The following is a 27679-nucleotide window of genomic DNA, read 5'->3' on the forward strand; positions in this document are numbered from 1 at the left end:
CTGTATTTCATGAGATCTAACCTTGTCAATCAGTCTACCATGAGAAACTTGGTCAAGCATCTTACGGAAGTCCATATACATCATGGCTACCACTCTGCCCTCGTCAATCCTCATTACTTCAAAAAAAAGTAATTCAAATGCATTACTTCAAATGCCCAAAACGTCAGTGCTCCTGCTCTTTGGATGCTGCCTGACCTGCTGCACTTTTCCAGCAACACATTTTCAGCTCATTACTTCAAAAAACTCAAATCAAGATCATGAGAAATGATTTCCCATGCACAAAGCCCCCTAATCAGTCCTTGCCTATCCAAATACATGTAAATCCTGTTCCTCAGGATTCCCTCCAATGACTTACCCACAACCAACATAGGCTCACCAGTCTTTAGATCTCTGGTACTGCCTTACCACCTTAAGTAGTAGCTTCACATTAGCCGATCTCACCTGTGACTATCAATCATACAAATATCTCAACAAGGGGCACAGCAATCACTTCCCAAGCTTCCCACAGAGTTCTAGGGTACACATGATCTGGTCCTGGAAATTGCTCCACCTTTATGTTTTTAAGACATCCAGCATCCCCTCTTCTGTAATAGAGAAGTTACCATATCCTTTTCCACAGTAAACACTGATGCAAAATACTCTCTCATCTTCCCCCCCCCCCCCCCTTTCCCCCCTGCAGTTCCATATATAAGCAGCCTTGCTCATCCTTAAGGATTCCTATTCTCTTCCTGGTTACCCTTTTTTCCTTAAATGAAATTATGAAATCCCTTTGGACTCTCCCTAATGCTATTTGCCAAAGGTATCTCACATTTCCCTTTTTACCTTCCCGATTTCCCTCTTAAGCATACCCCTACTGCCTTTAGACTCTCAGGATTCATTTGATCCATCCGGTCCATACCTGACTTATGCTTCCTTCGGTTTCTTAACCAAACCTCAATATCTCCAGTCATCAGCATTCCATACACCCACCAGCCTTGCTTTCCACTCCAACAGTCATACTGTCTCTGGCTCTCGTTCGCTCATCCCCTTACCTGCAAACATCTACACCAAAATCAACTTTTAAAAGTTTTGCCTAATATCAAAACTAGACTTCCTCCAATTTACAACTTCAACTTTTAGATCTGCCCTGTCCTTTTCCATCACTATTTTAAATCTAAGAGAATTATGGTCCCTGGCCCCAAAGTGCTTCCCCACTTGCCCTGCCTTATTTCCCAAGAGTAGGTCAAGTTTTGCATCTTCACTAGTATGAAGGTGCAACCTTCTCTATATTCACATACTGAATCAAAAAAAAACATTCTTGTACACACCTAACAAATTCCTCACCATCTAAACCCTTAACACTGTAGCAGTCCCAGTCTACTTTTGGAAAGTTAAAATCCTCTACTATTATCACCCCGTTATTCTTTCAGGTAAGTGAGATCTTCTTACAATTTTTTTTCTCAACTTCCTGCTGACTATTGGAGGCATCTATTACACAATCCCAATAAGATGATCATCCCTTTCTTATTTCTCAGTTCCATCCAAATAAATTCCCTGGATGTATTGACAAGAATAGCTTCAGTACAGCCATAATGTTTTCCCTGATCAAAAAGGGCTACTTCCCATCATCTCTTGCCCCTCTTTCTTTAGAATTTGTATCCTGGAACATTAAGCTCCCAGTCCTGCCCATCCCTGAACCACGTCGCTATAATTGCTACAATATCCCAGGCCCACGTTCATAACCATGTCCCGAGTTCATCTACCTTCCCTGTTCGGCTGCTTGCATAGCAATAAATGCAGGTCAAGTGATAATTCTTACTTCGCTCTTTGCTTTGTTCCTGGATGTTTCACCTGCTACTTTTCCCAACTGTACCAGTCTCAGATAGATCTCTTTCCTCACTATTTCCCTGGATCCCACCCCCTTCCTTGCTTGTTTAAATCCTCCCGATTTAGATCCAGCAAATCTCCCTGCCAGTATATTAATCCCTGTCCAACTCAGGTGCAATCTGTCCTTTTTGTGCAGATCACCTCTACCCCAGAAGAGAGTCCAATGATCCAAAAATGTGAATTTTTCTCCCCATCACCAGCTCACAGCCACTCATTCATTTGCACTATCCTCCCATTCCTACCCTCACTAGCTCATAGCACTAGGGGTAATCCAGATTTTATGACCTTAGAACACCTCTTTAAAATTCCTGCCTAACTTAATATATTGTCCCTCCAGAATCTTGTCGTTTTCCCTTCCTATGTCATTAAAGTGGAACCATGATTATCCTGCATTAGATTTCCGACTTTCCGATTATACGGCTAGATCGCATGGTCCCAGTGCTTGGCTGAACTGTGTTATCCATCAGTTGATTACCTGACAATATACTCCCCGCCCATGATATTTGAATAAATCGAGGGTCCTCTGTAGTTCTAACGTGCAGGCCCTTCTCCACTTTGAGAATATTCTGCACTCTCTCAAAAGATATCCTCGATCCTAGCAACAGAGACACAACCAAAGTTCCAAAACAACGTAACAGCTTATGAAACAGTCATTATACTGCTCCTGGAATTCGAGGAACTCAACTCCAACACCTCAAAAAGGAGCAGCTCAGACAGCCACAAATTTTTCATGTCCTCCATCTTGGATTACTCGCAATCCTCTTATAGCAAACCAGTAATTTTAAAAGAAATCCTTCTAAGTAAAACAAATCTCAGTTCCATACAAACCAAGACAGATTGGCTGGTATGAAATTTAATTAGTTTATTCAATTCAAACTTCAAAAATTGCCATGGTGGTATATGGATTTGTGCCTCCAAGAACATCAGCCCAAGCCTGTGGATCTCCACTCAGTAACAATCACACAATACTAGCATTTATTCATGACACCTAAGCACCCTGATGCGAAAACTGCAACACTGCAGTTTCTGCATGCATCTTTTTCCTTACATCGAAGAGGAATATTACAGTTCAATCACCTGATAAAGGATACAAGACTGGTTTACTCAGGAAGCAAACATTGTACAAAAAAATTAAACATTAAGATGTCAGATGTGCAAATGGGTAAATAATTAGGTAAGTTCTATTAGTTGAATCCAGATCACAGGAAAAAAAAGTTTAATCTGTAAAGATAAGACAGATAGCTCCACCTAAAAAACGTACAGAGCTTCATGTCATTTTCTGTAACAGGCCCTAAAAATTCATTACCTTGCAATATTCATAGAACACAGAACAAAACAACACAGAACAGGCCCTTTGGCCCTCAAAGTTGCACAGACCTGTGAACTAATCTAAGTCCATCCCCTTACACTATGCCATCATCCAGGTGCTCATCCAAGGATTGTTTAAATTTCTAATTAACTAATTTGAATTAACTACATTGGTAGGCAGGGCATTCTATGGCCTTACCACAGAGTAAAGGACCTGCCTCGGACATCTGTCTTTAAATCTCTCACCTGTCAATTTGTAGTTATGCCCTCTCGTACAAGCTGACGTCATTGTCCTGGGGAAAAAAAAGACTTGCACTGTCTACCCTACCTAATCCTCTGATCATCTTGTATGACTCTATCAAATCCCCTCTCCAATGACAACAGGTCCAAGTCTCTCAGCCTTTCCTCATGAGATAGTCCCTCCAGACCAGGCAACATCCTGGTAAATCTCCCCTGCATCTTTTCCTTTGCTTCCACATTCTTCCTGTAATGGGGCAACCAGAACTGTATACAATATTCGAAGTGTGGCCACACTAGCATTTCGTATAGTTGCAGCATGACATTACGGCTCTGGAACTCAATCCCTCTTCCAATTAGATGCGCCTGGTTCTATACAATGCATGAACTCACCTCCATTTTTAATAACAAGTTTAAGAGGACCAAATAAACTCACTATTCCAGCAGTTTGTTGCTTTAAAACAACAGTCTTCAAAAATGTTAACGGCTATTCTCAATCTTCATATATTCCCGTCTATTTTTGACCTATTAACACTTTTTTTTAGATTAGATTAGACTTAGTGTGGAAACAGGCCCTTCGGCCCAACAAGTTCACACTGACCCGCCGAAGCGCAACCCACCCTACATTTACCCCTTACCTAACACTACGGGCAATTTAGCATGGCCAATTCACCTGACCCGCACATCTTTGGACTGTGGGAGGAAACCGGAGCACCCGGAGGAAACGCACGCAGACACGGGGAGAACTTGCAAACTCCGCTCAGTCACCTGAGTCAGGAATTGAACCCGGGGGCTCGGGCGCTGTGAGGCAGCAGTGCTAACCACTGTGCCACCCACATCTGAATGCCCCTCTTCCCTATCATTCAAGAGACAGAAATACACACCAAGAGGGGTGTAAAGCTGGGGAGGGAGGTGGGGTAGAGACAGAGAGGAAGGAGAGGGAGAAGTTGGGGGAAGGGTGGAAAGGGGAGGAACACAGGCAGACAGAAAAAGGGGCAAGCAAGAGAGCTTACTCAGTAGAGGTGACCTATTTTCTGCTATTAGCATTTACAAATAACTTCCATGCCTGTCCCTTCTACTACTCCCCTTTGCCTTTTGGTCTGGACACACTTATTCTTCGAAACAGCTCCTCTTCCTTGCCATCTCCCCTCCATTTTACAGCATGAATCTTTGAACCTGAAGGACAGTGTTCATGTTCAATTCAACATTGACCAACTCTCTACCTCTCCACAGATACTGCCAGGTCTGCCAACTTTCTCCAGCACTTGCCATTACGTCACTGCAGTGCACTTGCCAAGTACAAATTGCTTAAAAATCCTTGCCTTACAACACAACGTAGATCATGGAGGTCCAGGTATTAACTCCTTCAAAAGGAAGGGAAGCATGACAAAATTAAGTTTATTTACAGAATACAAGGAGAAAGTGAGGTCTGCAGATGCTGGAGATGAGAGCTGAAAATGTGTTGCTGGAAAAGCGCAGCAGGTCAGGCAGCATCTAAGGAACAGGAAATAAGCCCTTCATCAGGAATGAGGAAAAAGTGTGTCCAAAAGACTAAGATAAAAGGTAGGGAGGCAGGACTTGGGGGGGGGGGGGGGGGGAAAAAGAGGGGCGATGGAGATGTGATAGGTGGAAGGAGGTACTATTTGTTTTGAAAACAAAGAATTAATCCATGTACAAGGTATGCCAACAGTTTCTAAAATTGCCACAGTATTATTGCAGAAAGTAGCATACTGGACTACATTTTAACTTTTTTTCTCAATGTATTCATTACCCATCCAAACTGTTTGCATGTAGCAATTTTTTGCATAACTCAGCATCTTACAAGGCCAATTCAGATGGCGTTCCAAGTAGTATGAACCAGCCTGACACTTAAGACACAGCCATTAAAGGCTGCACAATGCCTTTACTGAAGGGAAACGAGTCAAATGAGCTGTGACTTGGCTTTTGTTTTATTCAAATATCTGATCTTCCTAATTTTCTTGTTAATTCTTTTCCATAATTTGTTATAACATGGAATTAAGCAAGTATTCTTCATTCTAAGTCATTAGACCACAATATCCATGAATTACATTGAATCTCCTTGCCAATGAGGTTATAGAATGGGAACATGAATTATGACAGATCAGTAATTCAACATTATAGCCACATACAATGTATTGATTCAGGATTTTCAAAAATGAAGATAATCCAGTTATTCTAGACATCAATCTACATTACCCTAGCTCTTCACAATTTATTCATGTACTCTTAACAGGACCTCAAGAAATAGCAAAGCTCCATGAAAGTTCACCAGCTTTAAATTCTAAAAGGCTGACGAAAGCAAAAAAAAACAAAAAACTGGCCTTCAACTTTACAGCACTAACTAACAAAGAACAATTTGACAGGACATGGTTTGTTGCCTGCCAAGCAGATAACTTGATCACAAAATAAAAAAGGTCAGCAATCAAGAAACAGAGACCTACACGAACAAGTTCTCCTCACACTGAAACAGGTCGATATTTTAAGCCTGCAGTCAGCACTACTTTCCCTCGTGAATTTTTGCTTTCACAACACATTGATACTTACTGATTTTACTTGTGCCAGTTATCCACCACCTCATCTATGTGACCATTCTTCACATGCAAGTGTACATTTGTGTGACAACCTTGTTAATTTTGAAAGGCATACTGCAGAGCCATATTCTATTATCACTGGAACTGAAACCACATGCATTTTCAACAGGAGTGATTAAATATTGAATGATAAACACTGGAATTTTCCAGGTCTAATTAAAAAAATAAAGGCAGCCCCAGTGTCAGACAGTACTACTGGATGTTGAAATTCAGGGAAAAGCAAAATTTTACGATTTAAACATTAAGTTGCGCAAATGAATTATAAGTTACCCTAACAATCTGTAGAGGAAAACAAAGTATGAGGTGTTACAAATTTAACTAGTCTGTTTCCAACTACCATCAGAGAGATCAAATAGCCTCACTATCTGCACCAAGAGTTCAAAGGGTTCAAAGGGTTAAATTAATATTTTCATGTATCCAAAGTAATGCAGCATATGAATGATAAAAGAAATTCCAAGAGTAAAGAAAGACCTACCATTAAAAATAAATCACATGTTAAATTAAATCATCGTATAAAACCACTGATATAAAATTGCTAAAATACCCTAAGTATTAGTTAAGCATTAACTACAGCACCCCAACTGATTAGAATTCATTCCAAAGCAAAAAATCGTTTTCTCAACTCCAAAAAGGAGACAATTACTTTTCATTCTGGTTAGATGCACTATTAAATATGATACTAAGTATGATGACTCGTTGCAGTAAACCATTGCCCAAAGGTCAAAAGTAAAACATAATACTTCAAGAAACATAAGCACCCATTTCTTTTCAAAAAGGTTTGCACAATTTTATTCCTTTCTCATGGACAAATTTAGTTACCTGAGAAATATGGTTAATGGAAGATTCCATTCTCCGGAGTTGAGAGGCTTGAATATCCAGCAACTGGAGCACATTATTTGCCAAAGCATTTATCTGGTAAGCAACACTCGCAAGGGACTGGGTGGTATATGCTTTTGTCTCTTCAAGGGCCTTTCTCTTGTCTTGGGCCTAGAACAAAAACAATACTTGGAATTGAGTTTCTATAGCATTTCACAAAAGATCACATTTCAACGTTTTTACTTTAGGAACTTAAGTACAGCAATATCAAACTAACACTTTTGCAACTCATTGACAAGTTACTGACGAAAATTGTGTTGCAACTAGCCATCTGAAGAGGTCTGTCATAATAAGTAAAAATGTTAAGTCTTTAAATGGATTAAGCTCTGCCTTACAAGGCCAATGCTGAGAACGCATTAGCCTCTGGCAGCAAGACAGCCCCTATCCATACCAGCATAGGGAAGGCAAACCAGCATTAAACCACCATTCCAATGGCCCATGCTGAAAGGGCAGACATCTTTGCATGACAAAAGAATGAATCTGCAAAACAGCAGTAAAGGTACCAATCATATCAATATACATATATGTCCAATATAAAATTCACTTTTCACAAATCAAAATGGAGCTAGCCATGGACAGCTGAGTCTCAATGTTGTTACGCTAAGGGGATTCAGAAAAAAAAGGTTACAAACAGCTTTCCCAACTCCAAGTGCTGTAATGAGGTAAATTCTAGTGGTTTATTTAATCAGTGGAGAGACTAATTGAGTAGGTTCAGCAAGTCTGACATTTTTCTTTTTTAAAAGAAAGCATTTACAATTTTATTTTCATCCATTTTGACTGTTTGCAGACTTAGTAGGATATGACAGGAACCTAAATTATAAAAGTCTGAATTATAGATTCCAGTCTTGTGTCGGTGGTGGGCAAATTATTGGAAAGGTTTCTGAAAGACAGGATTTATGATTATTTGGAAAATAATGGCTTGATGAGAGATTATCAGCAATGCTTTGGATGGGCAGGTCATGCCTCACAAGCCTTACCCGAAATAATTTGAGGAAGTGACACAACACTGAGAAAGGCAGGGTAGTGGGTGTGGTGGACATGGATTTCAGTAAAGCGTTTCATAAGGTTCCCCCATGGTAGGCTCACTTAACCATTAAGGAGGCATGCGATATAGGGAAATTTGGTTGTCTGGGTACAGAATTGCCTGGCCCATACAAGACAGAGGGCGGTAGTTGATGGAAGGTGTTCAGCCTGGAGCTTAGTAATCAGTGGTATTCCACAAGGATGTGTTCTGGGAGCTCTGCTCTTTGTGACAGCTCCTTGTTGTCAAAAGCTGTCCCTCTCTCCTCACTTCTGGAATGCAACTCTTTTGTCCATATTTGAACCAAGGCTTTAATGAGGTCAGGAGCTGAATGGCTGCAGCAGAACTCAAACATTAGCAAACAATGTGACTCTGATCCTGCCCAATACCACTTCAAATTTCGAGCAAATCAGATTGTTAAACTTGGATTTCACTTTGAGAAAGCCATGACGCCTCTTAAATTGACCCCTTACTCCACGCAACTACAAATTCTATCCCGAATAACAGTCTCAAGAAACTTCCCTACCACTGAAATTAAACTGATTTGTTTGTAATTGCTGAGTTTGTTCAATAAAAGGTTTAATCTTGGCAATTTTAGTCTTCTGACACCTCAGAAGACTGGCCAGTGACCCTGCACTCCAAAATTCTTGGATGTATCTCATTCAATCACGGTGTTTTGTCAATTTTAAGTATCAACAGTCTAGCTAACACCGATCAGCCATGATTCATTGTGATGAAAGGGAGGACTGAAAATGCTGGAGATTAGAGTAGAGAGACGGTGATACTTGAAAAGCACAGCAGGTCAGACAGCTCTCCAAAGAGCAGCAAAATTGATGTTTAGGGCAAAAGCCCTTCATCAGGAAGAAGGCTGGGTGCCTCGGGGTGGGACTAGGGGGAAGGTGGCTGAGTGCACAATAGGTGGATGGAGATGAGGGGTAAAAAGTTGATAGGTCAAAGGGGAGGGTGGAATGGATAGATGGCAAGGAAGATGAACAGGTGGGATCGGGCATGAGGCAGTGCTGAGTTGAAACTAGGATAAATGTGGTGGTGGGGGGGGGGGGGGGGGGGAAGAAGAGGAAGAAGGAGAGAGAGAGAAAAGAGGGGAAAATGAGGAAACTCCCCTTTCACCAGTTTCCTCATTTTCCCTCTTACTCCACCGCACCCCCCTCCCTCCACAACCTTATCCCAGTCACCTTCACCCTAGCTCCAACCCCCCTCCCATTTAATCTCTACAACCCAAGCCTCCCAGCCTCATTCCTGATGAAGGGCTTTGGCCCAAAAACATCAATTTTCCTGCTCCTCAGATGCTGCCTGACCGAATGCGCTTTTCCAGCACCACACTTGACTCATAATTCACATGTCCAATCTGCAATGGTATTCTTCTATTTAAAATCTTACGGTCTAACCTTTCTAAATTGGGGTTTTCCTTGTCACCATGAGCAGGGTAGCAGTTCTCTGTGGTAAATGCAGTTGCTAAGTATTCATTAAACGTGCCAGCCATGATCCTACCTCCAAATGTCTCTCCCCTATTTGGTCCCCATCTAATTCCTCTTACAGTCCTTTTACTTTTTTTTGTCATTATTCTTCTTTGCTTCTCTCATTTGCTTTTTTAACCTCCTTTTTGAATCTTGAACAACCCACTCAGTACTAAAACTGCATTTTCTATCACACATCTGTCATGAGTCCGTAAAATACAGAAATGGAATTAATTAGACTATTTGACCCAAGTCTGCTCTGTCATTTTGTCACGGCTGATATAGTTCTCAGCTTTGACAAAGGCTCAGTTAGATTCTAAACATCAGCTCTTTTCTCTCCTTACAGATGCTGCCGGACCTGATGAGATTTTCCAGCATTCTTTCTTTTGGTTTCAGGTTCCAGCATCTGCAGTAATTTGCTTTTACCTAGTTGTCAATCTCCTTCTGCTGCCTTCTCCCTGTAACCCATTACCAATCAAGAAACTCTGTCTAAAGTACCCTTTGACTTGGTCTCTATAGCCTTCTGCAGCAATGAGTTTCATAGATTAGACCAACCTGCAGCTAAAAGAAATTATTTATCTCAGTTCTAAAGGGTCATCCATTTGTAGAGACTGTATTCTTGGGTTCTGCTTGTGGAACATCTTAGTCAAATTAATCCTATGGAGGCTGCTCAGTATTCTGCAAGTTTCAAAAAACATCCTCTCATGCACCCAAAGTCCATCAAGTACACACCCAGAGAACTCAACTGCTCCTCATATGACAAATCTTTCATAGTCCTCTTGAAAAGGGATACAGTTACTGCATTTATTTTCCTAATTGGCTGTTTAGAAAATAATAGACACCTACAATCTTCCTACCAAAGCACATAACCTCACTCCCCTACTTGGTTATCTATCTGCTATTTTGTTGCCCCCTCTCCTAGCCTTTCCAATTCCTTCTTCAGCCTCTCCACTTCCTGTCCCTCCATCTAACTTGGTGTCACCTGCAGTCTTAGCAATGTCCCCAGTTCCTTCATTTAGATCAATGTATAAAGTGAATAGTTGTGACCCCTAGCTAGACACTAGCTACCATCTCCACAGTCTGCCTTCTGCCATTCAGACAGTCCTCTGTCAATGCTAGTACCTTGCTCCTAATTCCATGTTGTCCTACCTTATTTAGCAGCCTCCTACACAACACCTTATCAAAAGCCTTTTAGAAATCCTTGTCAAAAGAATTCTAAACAGATTTGTCAGATATGACTTCCCCTTGATGAAGCCATGCTGACTCAGCCCTATTTTGCCATGCACTTCAAACTACTGTGCAATCTCATTGTTAATAATTTAAAATCTTCCCAGAAGTCAGGTCAATTGGCCAAAGTTTCCAGCTGTGTGTCCCTCCTGCCTTAAACTGGGGTGTACATTAGATATTTTCCAGTCCTCTGGAAAAATCACCAATGCCTCTACAATCTCCTCAGCCATCTTTCAGAATTCTGGGGTGTCATTCATCTGGTCCAAGTGACTTAGCAATCATCAGACCATTCAGACTCCCCCAGCACCTCATTAGTGTGAGCCACTATGCTCACCTCCACCCAGTCTCTCGAAGTTCAAGTATTCTGGTGCCTTCCACTATGAAGGTCAATGCAAAGCATCTATTCAGTTCCCCATCGCTACTTCTCCTGCCTCATTTTCAATAGGATCAATGTCCACTCTGGTCTCTCTTACCTTTCTGCTCTTTAACGTTGGTTTCAGTTCTTTCATAAGTAAAATCGCAAAAAACTTTTTCGCCTTTAGACAACCAAACCTTAAACAGATCATTGTTTAAAGCAAACTGCCCAGCTTCCAGGACAACACCATACAAACTTGTCATGGTAGATGCTGCAAGAGGTGTCAGAATGTCAACACGATACCATCATTACGTGTGGGGACAACTTCCACCATGTATGTGGCAGGTACTTATGCGACTCAGCCAACGTCCCAGCTCAGCAAGCAAACCTGAGGTACCAATCTTCTCAAAACTTGGTCAGGCAAGTATTGTCTACCTCAGACGCTGCAAACAAGGATGCCCAGAGACATAGTACATTGGCGAGACCAAGCAGAGGCAACAGCAACAGATGAGTGGACTCCGCACAACAACAGACAGGAGTGTTCCCTCCCAGTTAGAGAACACTTTAGTCCAGGACATTCGACCTCAGATCTTCAGGTGACCATCCAAGGCAGACTTCAAGACAAGCAACAATGAAAAGTGGCCAAGCAGAGGCTGATAGATAGGTTCGGTACCCATGGGGATGGCCTCAACTCGGACCTTGGGCTCACGTCACACACATGGATTCCTACAGACCCATACACTTACATAGACCCTCTCATTCACTCATGTACACAGAGACACACACATTTTTGCGTTGACTTCCCCTGTTCTCAGTTGTCCCTCTATTTGCTGTGCGTAAAGTTGGATTCCTGAGACTTTCCATTATCCTGGAAACTTTTGAGCCCTCTCTCAGTAATTTTTTGCACAATTTCCCATGTAACTGATTCGAGCCACATCATAATTTTTAAATCAACTTGTTTGCATGCATTAAGTACAGGTGATTTTGCCATGTAAAAAGTCAGGAAAAATAAAGATGTCTCATGACTAGGTGCAAGTTGAGGAATTTGTTAGGCAAGTGAATTTAGTACTGCGAGTAAGGCGCGATTCTGGTCTTTGGAAGAAAAGCAGTGGCCCCAGAAGGAGCTGGTACCAAGCAACAGGGCATAAGCACAGAAACCCAGAGCCATTAAGTGAGCAGACCGACAGGATTAATAACTATTTCCCTCTAAACAATGACCTAGTTTATAAATTCATTGTAAAGAGATATAATTATGGATTACATTTATGATTTAATTCATTGAACTATAGATATAACTAAAAAGAAGGATAATTTAATACTAAGTTTAGCAGCAAGTAAAAATGGTTGGCTGATGCGTTTTACAACTGTACTACACGGGAGCTAGTAGACACCAGCATGTCTTGCATCAACCACAAAATGTGCTGGCTGCATGCATGCATTATTTTAGTTTAGAATTAAACTGGAATCAGAGCTTCGACAAGTGAATCAGGGACGCAGGCTTATTACACGATAGAGTTGAACTCAACATTTCAGCTAACAGGTAAAAGCAGTGACTTGCAATATAAAACAAAAACACGTATTGCTGGAAAATCTCAGCAGATTTGGCGATATCTGTGGAGAGAAACGAACAGAATATTTTGGGTCCAGTGACACTTGGTCCAGTTCTGAAGAGGGTTTTGTTTCAGATTTCCAGCATCGGCATTCCTTTTGGTGTTTGAGATGTCAATATAATGTAAAATAAGTAGAAGGAAGAGAGGAATTTATCTGCTGGCACTACCAATTTCAAGGAATCACATTGCCAGTTTTCTCACAAAGTAAATCACGAACATTATCCACATTAAATTGCATCTGTCATTATCAGGCTTCTCAATTCATCAGTTAATGTCTCTTTGGCAGAAAGTAAAAGTTATAAGTCTTCTTCAAATTTCACTCCATTGTATTCCCAAGACCAGGATCCAACATAAACCACAGATTAACTTTGAATGCTTGCCCTGCTGCGCTACCAGATTCATGAAATTCTTTGCATTGAATGCATTATATAAAAAAAATTCTCAGCACAATTAATAAAAGATATCAACAATCAAACTCCAGGAAAATGCATCAATATGTCAAGGGTTTAGGAATGGAAAAAGGACTTCAATGCTGGAGTGCACAAAGCAAGAAAGACCAATTAAAATAAAATGTATTATTACAGTAATGCAATAGGGAATTTCTTCCATGCCAAGTGATCTTCCTTGCAGGAAGTAGTCAATGAGCATTTCAGCAAAGTAAATCAATTCAAACTGGTCTTGGTAATTAAAATTTGCTTGCATTATGGTTTCATGCAAAGGCAGTGATTGAACACGTGGCACAGTGATTAAGATGGAAAGTCTGGCAGGCTGTGCACAACCCAACAAGGCAAAAAGCTTGTGTTATAGGGATAAAATGGATCTAATCACACACTTCATACACAAATTCAACCATTGAGTTGAATCTGGGAGAATCTGCCCTCTCGTCAATACTAGTAAAGAAGTGTAAAGTCATCATGACAGATTGTGGACTGGTGGTTATTTAACTGGAAGGTAATCATCTCTCAGGCAAGAGTGTTGGTTAGCTCGTTTGGCTAGATGGCTGGATTGCAATATAAAGTGGGCACTGGTCAACTGCTTTTTTCAACGACTGCAGTCCATTTGATCTAGGTATATCCACAGGAGTTTCAGAATTCTGACCTAGTGACAGTAAACTTTAAGCAGAAAAAAGGTTATAGTGACAACTCAGGATGGTGCGTAGCTTAGAAAAAAAACTGATGGTGGCAGTGCATCTTGTGGATGGCAGACATTGCTGCTATTACACAGTGCGGGAAGCAGGAATACCTTGTGTTGCTTGGGTAAACAAGGCAGTTTTGTCCTGAGTGGTGTCAAATTTTGAATGTTAGATATTGATGAAGCAGCTGAACACAGCTGGCCCTAAAGTAACTACCAAGGATCTAAGGCTCTTGTGGTACAAGATGCTGTACGTAGAGCCAGGAGACTCAAGTACAAGTCCCACCTGCTCTAGACACGTGTCACAACTTCTCTGAACAGGATGATTAAAACATATCTACCGGCAGAAATTCATCCTCCAATGGCTGTCCTATCACTCAGTTCCCATAGGCTCCAGTTTTTCTAAAGTTCTGGGATATTATCGGTCAAATAATGCCTTGATGTCAAGGGTAATCACTTTCGCAGCTCTTTTTTTTAAAGCCATGCCCAAGCATGAATATCATGATGTTAGCAGCTGCATGGCCCTGGGAGAAACTAAATGACTGCCAGCGTACAGGTTATGGCTGAGCCAGTGGTGCTTAATACCTTCAATACCATGTTGATAAGCACTGAATGGCTCAATGTCATGCATTTTTTGTGGACAGGACATACTGGGCAACTGTGGCCAGGTAGATGTACTGCTGCACTGTAACAGCATATCTAAAGGTGACACCAGCAATGGCGCAGATGTCTACTGTTGCCAGAATGTTATTAGGGTCCATAGTTTTGCAGTGTCCTGCAGCTTCAGTCCAGGGAAGCAAGAATCACTCAAGAATCACATCTGAAATATTGGGGACCTCAGCAGGAGGTACAGATTACATGTTTATGCGGAACAGCCCCTTTGCGTTCAAGGATGTGCAGGCTATTGAATTGCACTACATGTCATTCTGCCATAAAATGTATTTCATTAACAGAATTCACTAATGCAATTGATAAATTGGGAATGCTTTCTGAAGCACAAATTTTTATAACATGTTGGCTGTAATGCAGTTAAATCACCAACTCTAAGTGTTGCTCCTAAAGCACATCTTTTCTATGACACCGGGATCCACAAGAACACAACAAATCATGAACGTATACTTTTGTCACGTGTACTCAAATGAGTACTATTAAAAGTTTACATTCACAACATTACAGCACAATCTTGGGTAGAAATGTAGAGGTACTCAAGATCAAAAAAAAGGGAAAGTTAAGCAACAAAAAACAGTCCAGAATTACACAGATCACAGTGCTGCCTCAGCTATGGTTAATGGGGGTGGGAGTGCAGACTCAAAATGGGTCAATTAGCCTCTTCCCACATTGTAGGGATTCCAAACACTGATGAACTGGGTTGTCCTACCAATAAGGGTGGGCATATCAATTCAATATCCTCCTTCACCATTCTCACTGCCATTCACAACTTGACTGTACCAGGGCTGCAGGGATTAAACCTAATCCATCGGTTGCCTTATCTATTAGTTGTGTATCCGTTACTCAGCATCCAAGTAGTCCAGAGTCAGAGCTTTACTCTGTTGACACTTGATTTTTAGGTATGCATTGGCATTACTCCTGACATGACTTCTGCACACTTCACTGCATTATTAAAATTGATTTCCATGCAGGAATAAGACAATTTATAAATTGCTTTGTGGAAGTTAAAACAAACATTCAAGAGTGAGTTTCAGCTTTGATCATAAGAATCAATGTGCTGCTGCTCCTCATTGAGCAGTGGTAGCTTTCCCTAGCAGTTTAATGGTAACTACAGCTAACCAATGCAGGCAAAATGCTGTTGGAGGTTACCAAAGATGGTTTATATTTTATCTTGCTTTCAGGAATTACCTGAATTTTAGATCAAATTTTGTTGATACAACTGAAGCTGGTTAAGATCTTCAGAATTACATGGGCTTTGTGAAAATCACATGGATGATGATAATAGATTGCCCCGTGTAGACCCCTGGCTGGGCTATATTTGAACAGTTTTCTGAAGAAGGGCTCATGCCTGAAATGTTGATTCTCCTGCTCCTTGGATGCTGACTGACCTGCTGCACTTTTCCAGCAACACATTTCCAGCTATATTTGAATAGTGACTGGCTGGGAGAGGCACATGGTTTATCTAGTTCAGTTCAAGCAAAGCCAAGTTGGAGTAAAGCGGGGCTAAAAATGTGTTGCTTATGCCCGAAACGTCGATTCTCCTGCTCTTTGGATGCTGCCTGACCTGCTGCACTTTTCCAGCAACACAGTTTCAGCTCTGATCTCCAGCATCTGCAGTCCTCACTCTCGTGGAGTAAAGCTTGCAGCCAAGTTGACCTCCCCCAGTTCAAAAAGAGTGAAAACTTTGTACATCAAGTTCAGAATGAAACTGATCTGCTCTTTCATAAGAATATTTCAATACTGTATTTCCTGGATAGGTTGTATCACAACTTGAGACTACTATTCATGATTAGTAACAGACCGCACAAGAGTACAGAACATATTACACTTCATCCTTTTGCCTTTGAGAAAAACCTCTTCTCAAACCCAACCTCCAAAGAAATATTTGTAATTTTAGTTTAGAAGTTCTCTTAATATACTCAAATAGAATCCTAGAGCTTCACATTCTGAAAATTGAGCCCATGAAATAAATTTTTTGCTGCATGTCTAATGTACTACTTTGGTGACTTGGTCATAAAAGACTATTGGCTTTAATTATTTGAACTATGCAAAGTCTTAATAATTTGAGTACAAACTAGTCAGTCAGTTTTAATCACTGAAAACGCAAAATAGTTAACCAGTACCTTCACTCCTTAAGCTTGAGGAAGTTCCACCTGATTTCTGAAAACCAAACATGTCGAATTTGCTAACAATATTAATTCAATCGGTGGTAGACATTTCACAATAAGCTTTTCCACCCCCGCCGCCCACTTAAAGAAAGAAAAAAAAACCATCGAAATTTTATTTATAACTTGTGCTTTAAATTCCACTGTTGCACAAATTGTGAAAACCAGCCTCAACAGCAACTACACATAAAACCTTTTACATTTTGTTTAGTTCTATCACTTCAAGAGTAATGTAATCTCGCAATGTTTGGTGCCTCAACCATTAAAGCTGCTTCACAATAGATTTTGATAAGTTTTCAAAATCTGCAAGGAAAATTTGTATTCAGAAGGTTTATAATAAAATATTGCTCAAAAAAGGTGGTTTAATTTCACTAAATACAGAAATACACAACGCGTCACTGCAACGTCAAAACTCCAGCAATTCCCTATCAAATCGCAATGATAGGATGAGGACAACTAAACCTCTATTACATTAAATTTCCTTCCAGCTTTTCAGATATAAATATCATGCCATGTGAATAGAAAATATGGTTCAGCACAAATCTAATTGTGAAAGCAAAACATTTACATTGGAGGCAAAGTACATCTTCAAAAAGGCAAAGCACGCAAACAGTTAATTTGATAATAGTTCCAGGTCCAATTCTTGACCCATACACTTCGGTTCAAAATCTCAACTTGAAAAAGAGGGAACACCCAAATTGGAATGTCTGCCCTGTTATCTAACTAAGTGTTGGATAACTAAGTCTTGCAGATGCGAGAATTGCTAGAAGGAAAGGCTAAATTCTTCATGCTGCACTTTCAAATCATACTAAAATACTTCACATGTGAACCTCACTCTTCTTCATACAGATATATCGTTACAAACTAGCTTTAGTAAACAGTTAGTCTCAAAACCAAACATCATCTGCTCAGAAAACAGAGGGCATCACTGCCTTTTCATTCAAATGAATAAACAAACAACTGAAAAGATCAATAGGAAAAACTTTCGAAATTGCTCTGCATTGTGGGGAGATTTGTGACAAATATTGAGAAAGAAATTCACAAGTGAAGTAACAAGACATACAATGGAGCCCACGAGGGACATGGATAGGATAAATAGACAGTCACTTCCCTGGGGAGGGGGAGTCCAGAACTAGAGGGCATAGGTTTAGGGCAAGAGGGGAAAGATATAAAAAGAGAGACCTAAGGGGCACTTTCTTCATGCAGAGGGTGGTACGTGTATGGAATGAGCTGCCAAAGTGGTGAGGGCTGGTACAATTGCAACATTTAACAGGCATTTGGATGGTTGTGTGAATAGTAAGGGTTTGGAGGGATATGGGCCAGATGCTAGTAGGTGGGACTAGATTGGGTTGGGATATAGAACAGAACAGTACAGCACAGAACAGGCCCTTCAGCCCACGATGTTGTGCTGACCATTGATCCTCATGTCTGCACCCTTAAATTTCTGTGACCATATGCATGTCCAGCAGTCTCTTAAATATCCCCAATGATCTTGCTTCCACAACTGCTACTGGCAACGCATTCCATGCTCTCACAACTCCCTGTGGAAACAACCCGCCCTCTGACATCCCCTCCATAGTTTAAAACTATGAGCCCTCGTGTTAATCATTTCTGCCCTGGGAAATAATCTCTGGTTATCGACTTTCTATGCCTCTCATTATCTTGTATACCTCAATTAGATCCCCTCTCTTCCTCCTTTTCTCCAATGATAAAGGTCCAAGCTCAGTCAACTTCTCTTCATAAGATAAGCCCTCCAGTCCAGGCAGCATCCTGGTAAACCTCCTCTGACCCCTCTCCAAAGCATCTACATCTTTCCTATATTAGGGCGACCAGAACTGGATGCAGTATTCCAAGTGCGGTCTAACCTAAGTTTTATAGAGCTGCAACAAGATCTCATGATTCTTAAACTCAATCCCCCTGTTAATGAAAGCCAGAACACCATATGCTTTCTTAACAACGCTGTCCACTTGGGTGGCCATTTTAAGGGATCTATGTACCTGCACACCAAGATCCCTCTGTTCCTCCACACTGCCAAGAATCCTATCCTTAATCCTATACGCAGCTTTCAATATCAACCTTCAAATATGCATCATCACGCATTTATCCAGGTTGAACTCCATCTGCCACCTCTCAGCCCATCTCTGCATCCTGTCAATGTCCCGCTGCAGCCTACAACAGCCCTCTATACTGTCAACGACATCTCCAACCTTTGTGTTGTCTGCAAACTTGCTGACCCATCCTTCAAGCCCTCATCCAAGTCATTAATAAGAATTACAAACAGTAGAGGGCCAAGGACAGAGCCCTGTGGACCACTCCCTACAGACTATTTTCCTTCCACTCCCACTCGCTGTCTTCTGTCGGCCAGCCAATTCTGTATCCAGACAGCTAAGTTCCCCTGTATCCCATTCCTCCTGACCTTCTGAATGAGTCTACCATGGGGAACCTTATCAAATGCCTTGCTGCAGTCCATATACATCACATCCACAGCCTGACCCTCATCAACTTTTCTAGTCTCATCCTCAAAGAACTCGATAAGGTTTGAGAGATATGACCTGCCCCTCACAAAGCCGCGTTGACTGCGTTTAATCAAGCCCTGCTCTTCCAGATGGTCATAAATCCTATCCCTCAGAATCCTTTCTAACACCTTGCAGACGACAGACGTGAGACATACTGGTCTGTAATTGCCAGGGATTTCCCTATTTCCTTTCTTGAAGGGTGGAATTACATTTGCCTCCCTCCAGTCCTCAGGTACGACTCCAGTGGAGAGCGAGGACGCAAAGATCTTCGCAAGTGGTGAAGCAATTGCATTTTTTGTTTCCCAAAACAGCCGAGGACAAATCTGGTTCAGGCCTGGCGACTTGTCAATCTTAAATGTTTGACAAAGTTTTCAGCACATCAGCTTCCTCTAACTCTATCCATTCCAGCATGCACACATGCTCAAAGGTTTCATTCACTGCAAAAAGTTCATTTCTTTTGTAAAGACAGAAGCAAAAAAACTCTTAGGGCTTCCTCTACCACCTCAGACTCCACACACAAATTCCCTATACTATTCCTGATCGTCCCTACTCTTTCTTTGACCATTGTCTTATTCCTCACATAAAAAGTGTAAAATGCCTTTGTGTTCTCCCTAAATTCATTCTGCCAAGCCTTTCTCGTGTCCCCTCCTGGCTCTCCTCAGACCATTTTTGAGCTCCTTCCTCGCCTGCCTGTTATCCTCTGGGCCTGAGCTTGACCCTAGCTTCCTCCACCTTATGTAAGCTACCTTCTTCCAACTCCCGGTAACTCCTCTCAATTACCCCTCAGCCTCCCAAATGATCCGTAGTTCATCCAGCTCCAATTCCCTAACATGGTTTTCAAGGAGCTGGAGTTGGGTGCACTTCCCGCAGATGTAGCCAGCGGAGACGTGTGCCATGTCTCCCACCTGCCACATTCTGCAGCAGGAGCAAGTAACTACCCTAGTTGCCCCATCTGGTCAGCATAGACAAGTTGGACCGAAGGGTTTATTTCCATGCTGTATATCTCTATGACTAATGTTCGGCATAAAAAGAAAATCATTGGCGCACTTTAGTTTACAGGTCATTGCTGCGCAAGTTTCAAACTTTACTGACTAAACAAGTGATAAAACAAAGTTAGTGCATTTTTCCTACACCTAAAACAAAACTTGAAATGACAGCTCAGGTTTCTTGCCAAGAAATATTGCTTTCTGAAATGAACTGACACTACCAAAAGATAAACGTTTGATTTGCACAAATATCAAAAAAATTACAGTTAAAAATCACACAACACCAGGTTATAGTCCAACAGGTTTATTTGGAAGCACTAGATTTCGAAGCACTGCTCCTTCAGATGGTTGTGAAGCAGGACCATAAGAGACAGAATTTGTAGTAAAAGATTAGCGTCATGCAAGTAAAATGCTATTTAACGAAGCTAGAGTGTTAAATTCTCTATTTGGATTGTTGCCTCAATACAAACACCCAAAGCAAATACAGTATTGGGAATACATACATTAACCTGGATCTTCTACGCCAGAATTTAAAGTCCAGGGAAGTTTAATAAGGCTGAACAAATTAAAATGTTTTTCAAAACCCTAAATAAAATTTTCAAATAGCATTACTGGGGCCCTTAGTGAACTGCTCAAAAATGGAGCCAGAGTTGGAGATTGAACAGACGTCACAGTCAGACTGCGTTGTAAACTTAAAGAGAGAATGCTGGAAAATCTCTGCAGGTCTGACAGCATCCATAAGGAGAGAAAAAGAGCTGAAGTTTCAAGTCTAACTGACCTTTTGTCAAAGCTGGTCAGTTAGACTTGAAACTTCAGCTCTTTTTCTCTCCTTACGGATGCTGCCAGACCTGCTGAGATTTTCCAGCATTCTCTTTTGGTTTCAGATTCCAGCATCTGCAGTAATGTGCTTTTATTATGTGTTGTAAACTTGCTGTGCTGATGCTGGTTAATATTACTCAGCAGTTGGCATGAGGTGGGTTTACTTTAATGAACTAAGGTGATGCCTTGGCAAAAGTCAGTCATTTCTATTTATTGACACTATTTTCAAATTAGGTTTACTTACATTTGAGATTCTCTTACATTCTCAGTGACAATGAGTCATAGCTGCTAGCACACATTTAGCCATAAAATAGAGATACAACCCCTAAATGGTATTGTGGGTTAACCCACAAGTGAACTGCAAGGGTTCACATTTGCAACTCACTACGGTCACAAAGCTAATCCCTTTTTTTTGGTCATAAAAGCTGTTCCTTGGCTCAAGGAAACAGAGGGGTAATAAACTGGGCTCAGCTCCAATCAGTCTGGTTTGGTACAGAGATGAAAAAGATCTTGACAGGCCTTTTGTTTTTTTGTAAGCAGATAAGACTGGTTTTAGAAGTGACTTGTATAAATGAAAGGGGAGTAGTCAGCTCTCTCGCCAAGCTGAGCAGTTTTAGTTCAGTCCGAACCAGGAAGTTCAACAGGGAACTGCGTAGAAAGTCTCTTTTCTGTCCTTCAACTTCAACCTGTAAGCATATGTTCCATTTGTACCGAATTTTAGAGGGAATTTGCTTATTGGGACTGTTGTGTGTATTCTAAACAGCATAGTTTAGTCTAGCTGGAGTTCTGTCGAGCTTCCGTTGAGGTTCTTTATTTTGTTCTGTGTTTCATTGTGTAATATTGTGAAGACAATTGATCTGTTTCAAAATCTAGTAGTCAACCTAGCTAACTTAATCCAGGTAATTTTCACTGCACACTTACTGAAACAAATTGCAAAAAGTCACAATCTGAGCTGCCTGCTAAGAATGTTGAGTGGTCTGACTTCGTCCATAACACCACTTTTTCAAGGACAACTCGGGAGGGGCAATAAATGCTGGCCAGCGAGCAATACCCACATCCCATGAAATGAATAACTATTTTTAGTTTGGAGCTGTCGGCCAAGAGCTGAAGGGGACCATCAGACTGTGAGCAATTTGTTTAAAAAAAAATTACTTAGGAGGAAGGCCTGGAAGTTAATTGCAGATTAATTCTCGTTTAATTAGTACTGGAGTGGTTTTGGTTCCAGAGATGCTTTGAGCTCAAACAGAAGGCAGATGTTGAATATTAACTGAGGCCTCCTAGGAAGGCAACAAGTCGAACCTAAAGAAACCAAAGTTTTAAACTTGTTTTGAACTGTGTTTAAGCCAAAAGGACTTTGGCTGCAAAAGCTACAGTTACTCCCTGGCTATTCTTCCATGAATTTGTTTAAGTGGAGAATAGAATCTCAAATAAGAACTAACTGAATAACTCAAAGCCTATTGGAAGTTTTCGCATGCACCAGTGTCTTCAATCCCATGTGCCTGTGATGTTACAGATTGCAGAATCTGCTCAAGTGAGCTGGCCAGTTAAAAAACTGGTTTGTTTTTTTTTTCAATTTATCTTTAAACTGTCTGCTTGTCTTTGTGGGAGTGGTGACTACAATCAAATAAGATTGGGTTCAAAAATCAGACGTTAGACTACCTTCTGGTTTAGAAAAAAAAACAAGGACTGCAGATGCTGGAAACCAGAATCTAGATTAGAGCTGGAAAAGCACAGATCAGGCAGCATCCGAGGAGCAGGAAAATCGACGTTTCGGACAAAAGCCCTTCATCAGGTGCTTTTCCAGCACCACTCTAATCTACCTTCTAGTTTAAGTTGGCCCTGCTAATGCTATTGTATGATTAAGTTAGATTTATAGCTTAAAACTTATGTCTAATATTTGTTATTCAACAAGTCTGGTTAGAAACTATTAGGTTCAATTGGGAAGGTCATTAAAATGTTTTAATTTTACTATGTGTTACAAACACAAGGATTTGATTTGGCTGTCTATCTTCAGGTCACACACTAGAAATAGGAAAGGTAGACCATTCTGCCATTTGAGCCTGCTCTGCCATTCACTGATTTATTTCAAACTTCACATTCCCATCTTCCCTGAATTTTTTATTTCCTTGCTGAAGAATTTAAAAGCTTAAAAACTTCTTCCATGTGTTCCACCCCCTCCCAATTAAACAAAAACAAAAATTGCTGGGAAAACTCAACAGATCTGGTAGCATCTGTGCAAAGAACTGAAGTCCCAAAGATTGGTCACTGGACTCAGTAATAACTGCTTTCCCTTTGAAGATGCTGCCAGACCAGCTAAGTTTCTCCATCAAATTCTCTTTTTGTTTCCAGCATTTTGCAATTCTTTCAGATTTTTGGTTTAAATTGTTATTTGAGCTGTTTTGGCATATTTCTCCTAGTGAGAAGAGATGCTAAAGCTACATACTCTGAAAGACTGAAGAAAAACACACTCTTGCACTTGCAAAATATACACTTTTTGCTTATCTTTAAACCAGAACTGGATAAAGTTGGACACAGAGGACACAACAATAAAAGGATTAAGGGTTATATTTAAAAAGGAAAGCAAAAGATTTCCCTCCCTCCCCTTCCTGGACCTCTCCATCTCCATTAATGACGACAGACTTGACACTGATATTTTTTACAAACCCACCGACTCCCACAGCTACCTAGATTACACCTCTTCCCACCCTATCTCTTGCAAAAATGCCATCCCGTATTCCCAATTCCTCCGCCTTATCCAACACACCAGATGGCCTCCTTCTTTAGAGACCGCAATTTCCCTTCCCACGTGGTTAAAGATGCCCTCCAACGCACCTCATCCACATACCGCACCTCCGCCCACAGACCCCACCCCTCCAACCGTAACAAGGACAGAACGCCCCTGGTGCTCACCTTCCACCCTGCAAACCTTCGCATAAACCAAATCATCTGCCGACATTTCCGCCACCTCCAAACAGACCCCACCACCAGGGATATATTTCCCTCCCCACCCCTTTCTGCCTTCCGCAAAAACCATTCCCTCCGTGACTACCTGGTCAGGTCCACAGCCCCCCCTACCACCCACCCTCCCATCCTGGCACTTTCCCCTACCACCACAGGAACTGTAAAACCTGTGCCCACACCACCTCCCAAGGCCCGAAAAAGGAGCCTTCCACATCCAAAGTTTTACCTGCACATCCACTAATATCATTTATTGTATCCGTTGCTCCCGATGCAGTCTCCTCTACATTGGGGAGACTGGACGCCTCCTAGCAGAGCGCTTTAGGGAACATCGCCGAAACACCCGCACCAATCAACCACAACGCCCCGTGGCCCAACATTTCAACTCCCCCTCCCACTCTGCCGAGGACATGGAGGTTCTGGGCCTCCTTTACCGCCGCTCCCTCACCAGACGCCAGGAGGAAGAACGCCTCATCTTCCACCTTGGAAGGCTTCAATCCCAGGACATCAATGTGGACTTCAACAGTTTCCTCATTTCCCCTTCCCCCACCTCATCCTAGTTTCAAACTTCCAGCTCACCACTGTCCCCATAACTTGTCCGACCTGCCTAGCTCCTTTTCCACCTATCCACTCCACCCTCTCCTCCCTGACCTATCACCTTCATCTCCTCCCCCACTCACCCATTGTACTCTATGCTACTTTCTCCCCACACCCACCCTCCCCAAGCTTATCTCTTCAAGCTTCAGGCTCTCTGCCTTTATGCCTGAAGGGCTTTTGCCCAAAACGTCGATTTCACTGCTCGTTGGATGCTGCCTGAACAGCTGTGCTCTTCCAGCACCACTCCAGCATCTGCAGTCATTGTTTTTACCCCCTTTCTATAGGTATGTCAGGAATAAAAGGATGACTAGGGTAGGAATAGGTCCAGTCAAGGATAGTATTGGGAAGTTGCGTGTGGATGCTGAAGAATTTGGGGAGACACAATGAATACTTTTCATCAGTATTCACTCAGGAACAGGACATTGTTGCTGATGTGAATATTGAGTCACAATTATTTTGAATGGATGGGTTTGAGGTATGTAGGGAAGAGGTGTTGGAAATTCTGGAAAGGGTGAATATAGATAAGTCCCCTGGGCCTGATGGCATTTATCCTAGGATTCTCTGGGAAGCAAGGGAGGAGACTGCAGAGCCATTGGCCTTGATTTTTATGTCTTCCTTGTCTACAGGAATAGTGCCAGAAGACTGGAGGATAGCAAATGTGGTTCCCTTGTTCAAGAAGAGGAGTAGAGACAACCCTAGTAACTATAGGCCAGTGAGTCTTACCTCTGTTGTGGGCAAAGTCTTAGAGAGACTTGTAAGGCAGAGAATTTATGAACATCTGGATAGAAATAATGTGATCAAGGATAGTCAGCATGGTTTTGTGAAGGGCAAGTCGTGCCTCACAAACCTTATTGAATTCTTTGAGAAGGTGAGTGAGGAGGTGGACGAGGGTAAAGTGGTAGACGTGGTGTATATGGATTTTAGTAAGGCGTTTGATAAGGCTCCCCTTGGTAGGCTACTGCCAAAAATACGGAGGTATGGCATTGAGGGCGAGTTGGAGTTTGGATTAGGAATTGGCTGGCTGGAAGACGACAGAGGGTAGTAGTTGATGGTAAAGGTTCATCTTGGAGTGCAGTTACCAGCGGTGTTCCACAAGGATCTGTCTTGGGACCATTGCTGTTTGTCATTTTTAGACATGACCTGGAGGAGGGGCTAGAAGGATGGGTGAGCAAATTTGCTGATGATCCGAAAGTCGGCGGAGTTGTTGACAGTGAGGAAGGATGTGGCAGGTTACAGCTGGATATAGATCAGCTGCAGAGCTGGGCAGAAAGGTGGCAAATGGAGTTCAATGTAGCCAAGTGTGAAGTGATTCACTTTGGTAAGAGTAACAAGAAGATGGAGGACTGGACTAATGGTCGGATACTTGGTAGTGTGGATGAGCAGAGGGATCCTTGGTGTCCATGTACACAGATCTCTGAAAGTTGCCACCGAGGTAAATAGTGCTGTGAAGAAGCATATGGCGTACTGGCTTTTATTGGTAAAGAAATTGGGTTCCGGAGTCCTGAGGTCATGTTGCAGTTGTATAAGACTCTGGGGCAGCCGCATCTGGAGTATTGTGTGCAGTTTTGGTTGCCATACTATAGGAAGGATGTGGAAGCACTGGAACTGGTGCAGAGGTTTACCAGGATGTTGCCTGGTATGGTAGGAAGATCGTATGAGGAAAGGCTGAGGCACTTGGGGCTGTTTTCATTGGAGAAAAGAAGGTTTAGGGGTGACTTGATAGAGGTGTACAAGATGATTAGGGGTTTAGATAGGGTTGACCACGAGAAGCTTTTTCCACGTATGGAGTCAGCTGTTACTAGGGGGCATAGCTTTAAATTAAGGGGTGGTAGGTATAGGACAGATGTTAAGGGTAGATTCTTTACTCAGCGAGTCGTGAGTTCGTGGAATGCCCTGCCAGTAGCAGTGGTGGACTCTCCCTCTTTATGGACATTTAAAAGGGCATTGGATAGGCATATGGAGGATAGTGGGCTAGTGTAGGTTAGGTGGGCTTGGATCGGCGCAGCATCGAGGGCCAAAGGGCCTGTACTGCGCTGTGATTTTCTATGTTCTAAATCACTCTTCATAGCAAGAACTGGTGAATGTTGATACTGTTGGTCCACTTTTTCACCATTCCTCCTGCAGCAGTCATGTAATATGCTAGATTTGAGTGAATCTGAAAGATCATTAATGTCTGCTGAGTTGGATAGACAGCTTGGTGGTTGTTAAGAGTTCTGGGATTTGGACCCAATGACACTGAATAAACGGATACCTTATCTTGAGGTGAGACTGGTTGTGGGTTTGGAAGATGTTGACCAAGAAGTTTTCGTGAATTTCTACTGGGTATCATATAGATAATACATACAGTTGCTACAGAGCAGCAGTGGCAGTGAGTGGATGCAGTGCCAATCAAACAGACTGTTTTGCCCTGGATGGTGTCAAGCTTCTGGAGTCTTCTTGGAGCTGCACCTATCCAATTAAGTGTTAAGTATTCCATCATACTCCTGATTTGTGCCTTATGGACAGCTTTGGTAGTAAGGAGACAAGTTGTTTGGCAGGATATTCAGAGCTTTTGCTTTGCTCATATATCCACTATTTCTGTGGCAAATCCAATTCAGTTTCTGGTCAATGGTAACCCCCGCAAAAGTTGATAGTGGGGATTCAGCGATCATAACACAATTGAATGTCAAACAATGGTGGCTAGCTTCTCTCTTTTGTTGAAGACAGTTTTTGATGCCAGGCAGTGTTAATTGTCATGGTCATCCCAAGCCTGGATATTGTGCAAGTCTTTTTGTATTTGAACATGGGCTGCTTCAGTATCTGGAGAGTTATGAATGGTGCTGAACATCGTACAATCAATCATCGACAAGCATCCAAATTTCTGACCTTATCATGGAGGAAAGATCTTTGATGAAGCAGAGGATTGTTGCATTAAGGACAATAACCAAAAGGATCTTGTGCAGAGATGTGCTGAAGCAAAGATGACAGACCTGCGACAACCAAAACACCTTCTCCTTCTGTGGACAGTGACTTTGCTAAGCTTTCTTGTTACCACACTATCAAATGCAGCCTGATCTCAAAGGCAGTCACTCTCCCCCCTACATAGCACAGACCTGGCCTTTTTTTCTAGATTAGATTACTTAGTGGAAACAGGCCCTTCGGCCCAACAAGTCCACACCGACCCGCTGCAGCGCAACCCACCCAGACTCATTCCCCTACATTTACCCCTTCACCTAACACTACGGGCAATTTAGCTTTTTTTTGGATTGTGG

General features: G+C 41.9%; 1 protein-coding gene across 11 annotated transcripts in view; it reads right to left on the reverse strand.

Moving 5' to 3' along the window:
• Positions 1–27679, reverse strand: part of abi1a (abl-interactor 1a) — a 122105-nt gene that overhangs the window by 82626 nt on the left and 11800 nt on the right. For all 11 annotated transcript variants that reach the window (XM_060825019.1, XM_060825015.1, XM_060825013.1 and 8 more), the window contains exon 2: positions 6843–7010. In XM_060825019.1, coding sequence (XP_060681002.1) covers positions 6843–7010 — 168 coding nt within the window. The remainder of the gene's footprint in view (positions 1–6842; positions 7011–27679) is intronic.

This window comes from Hemiscyllium ocellatum, chromosome 5 (genome assembly GCF_020745735.1).
Source record: "Hemiscyllium ocellatum isolate sHemOce1 chromosome 5, sHemOce1.pat.X.cur, whole genome shotgun sequence".
Taxonomy (NCBI): Eukaryota; Metazoa; Chordata; class Chondrichthyes; order Orectolobiformes; family Hemiscylliidae; genus Hemiscyllium; species Hemiscyllium ocellatum.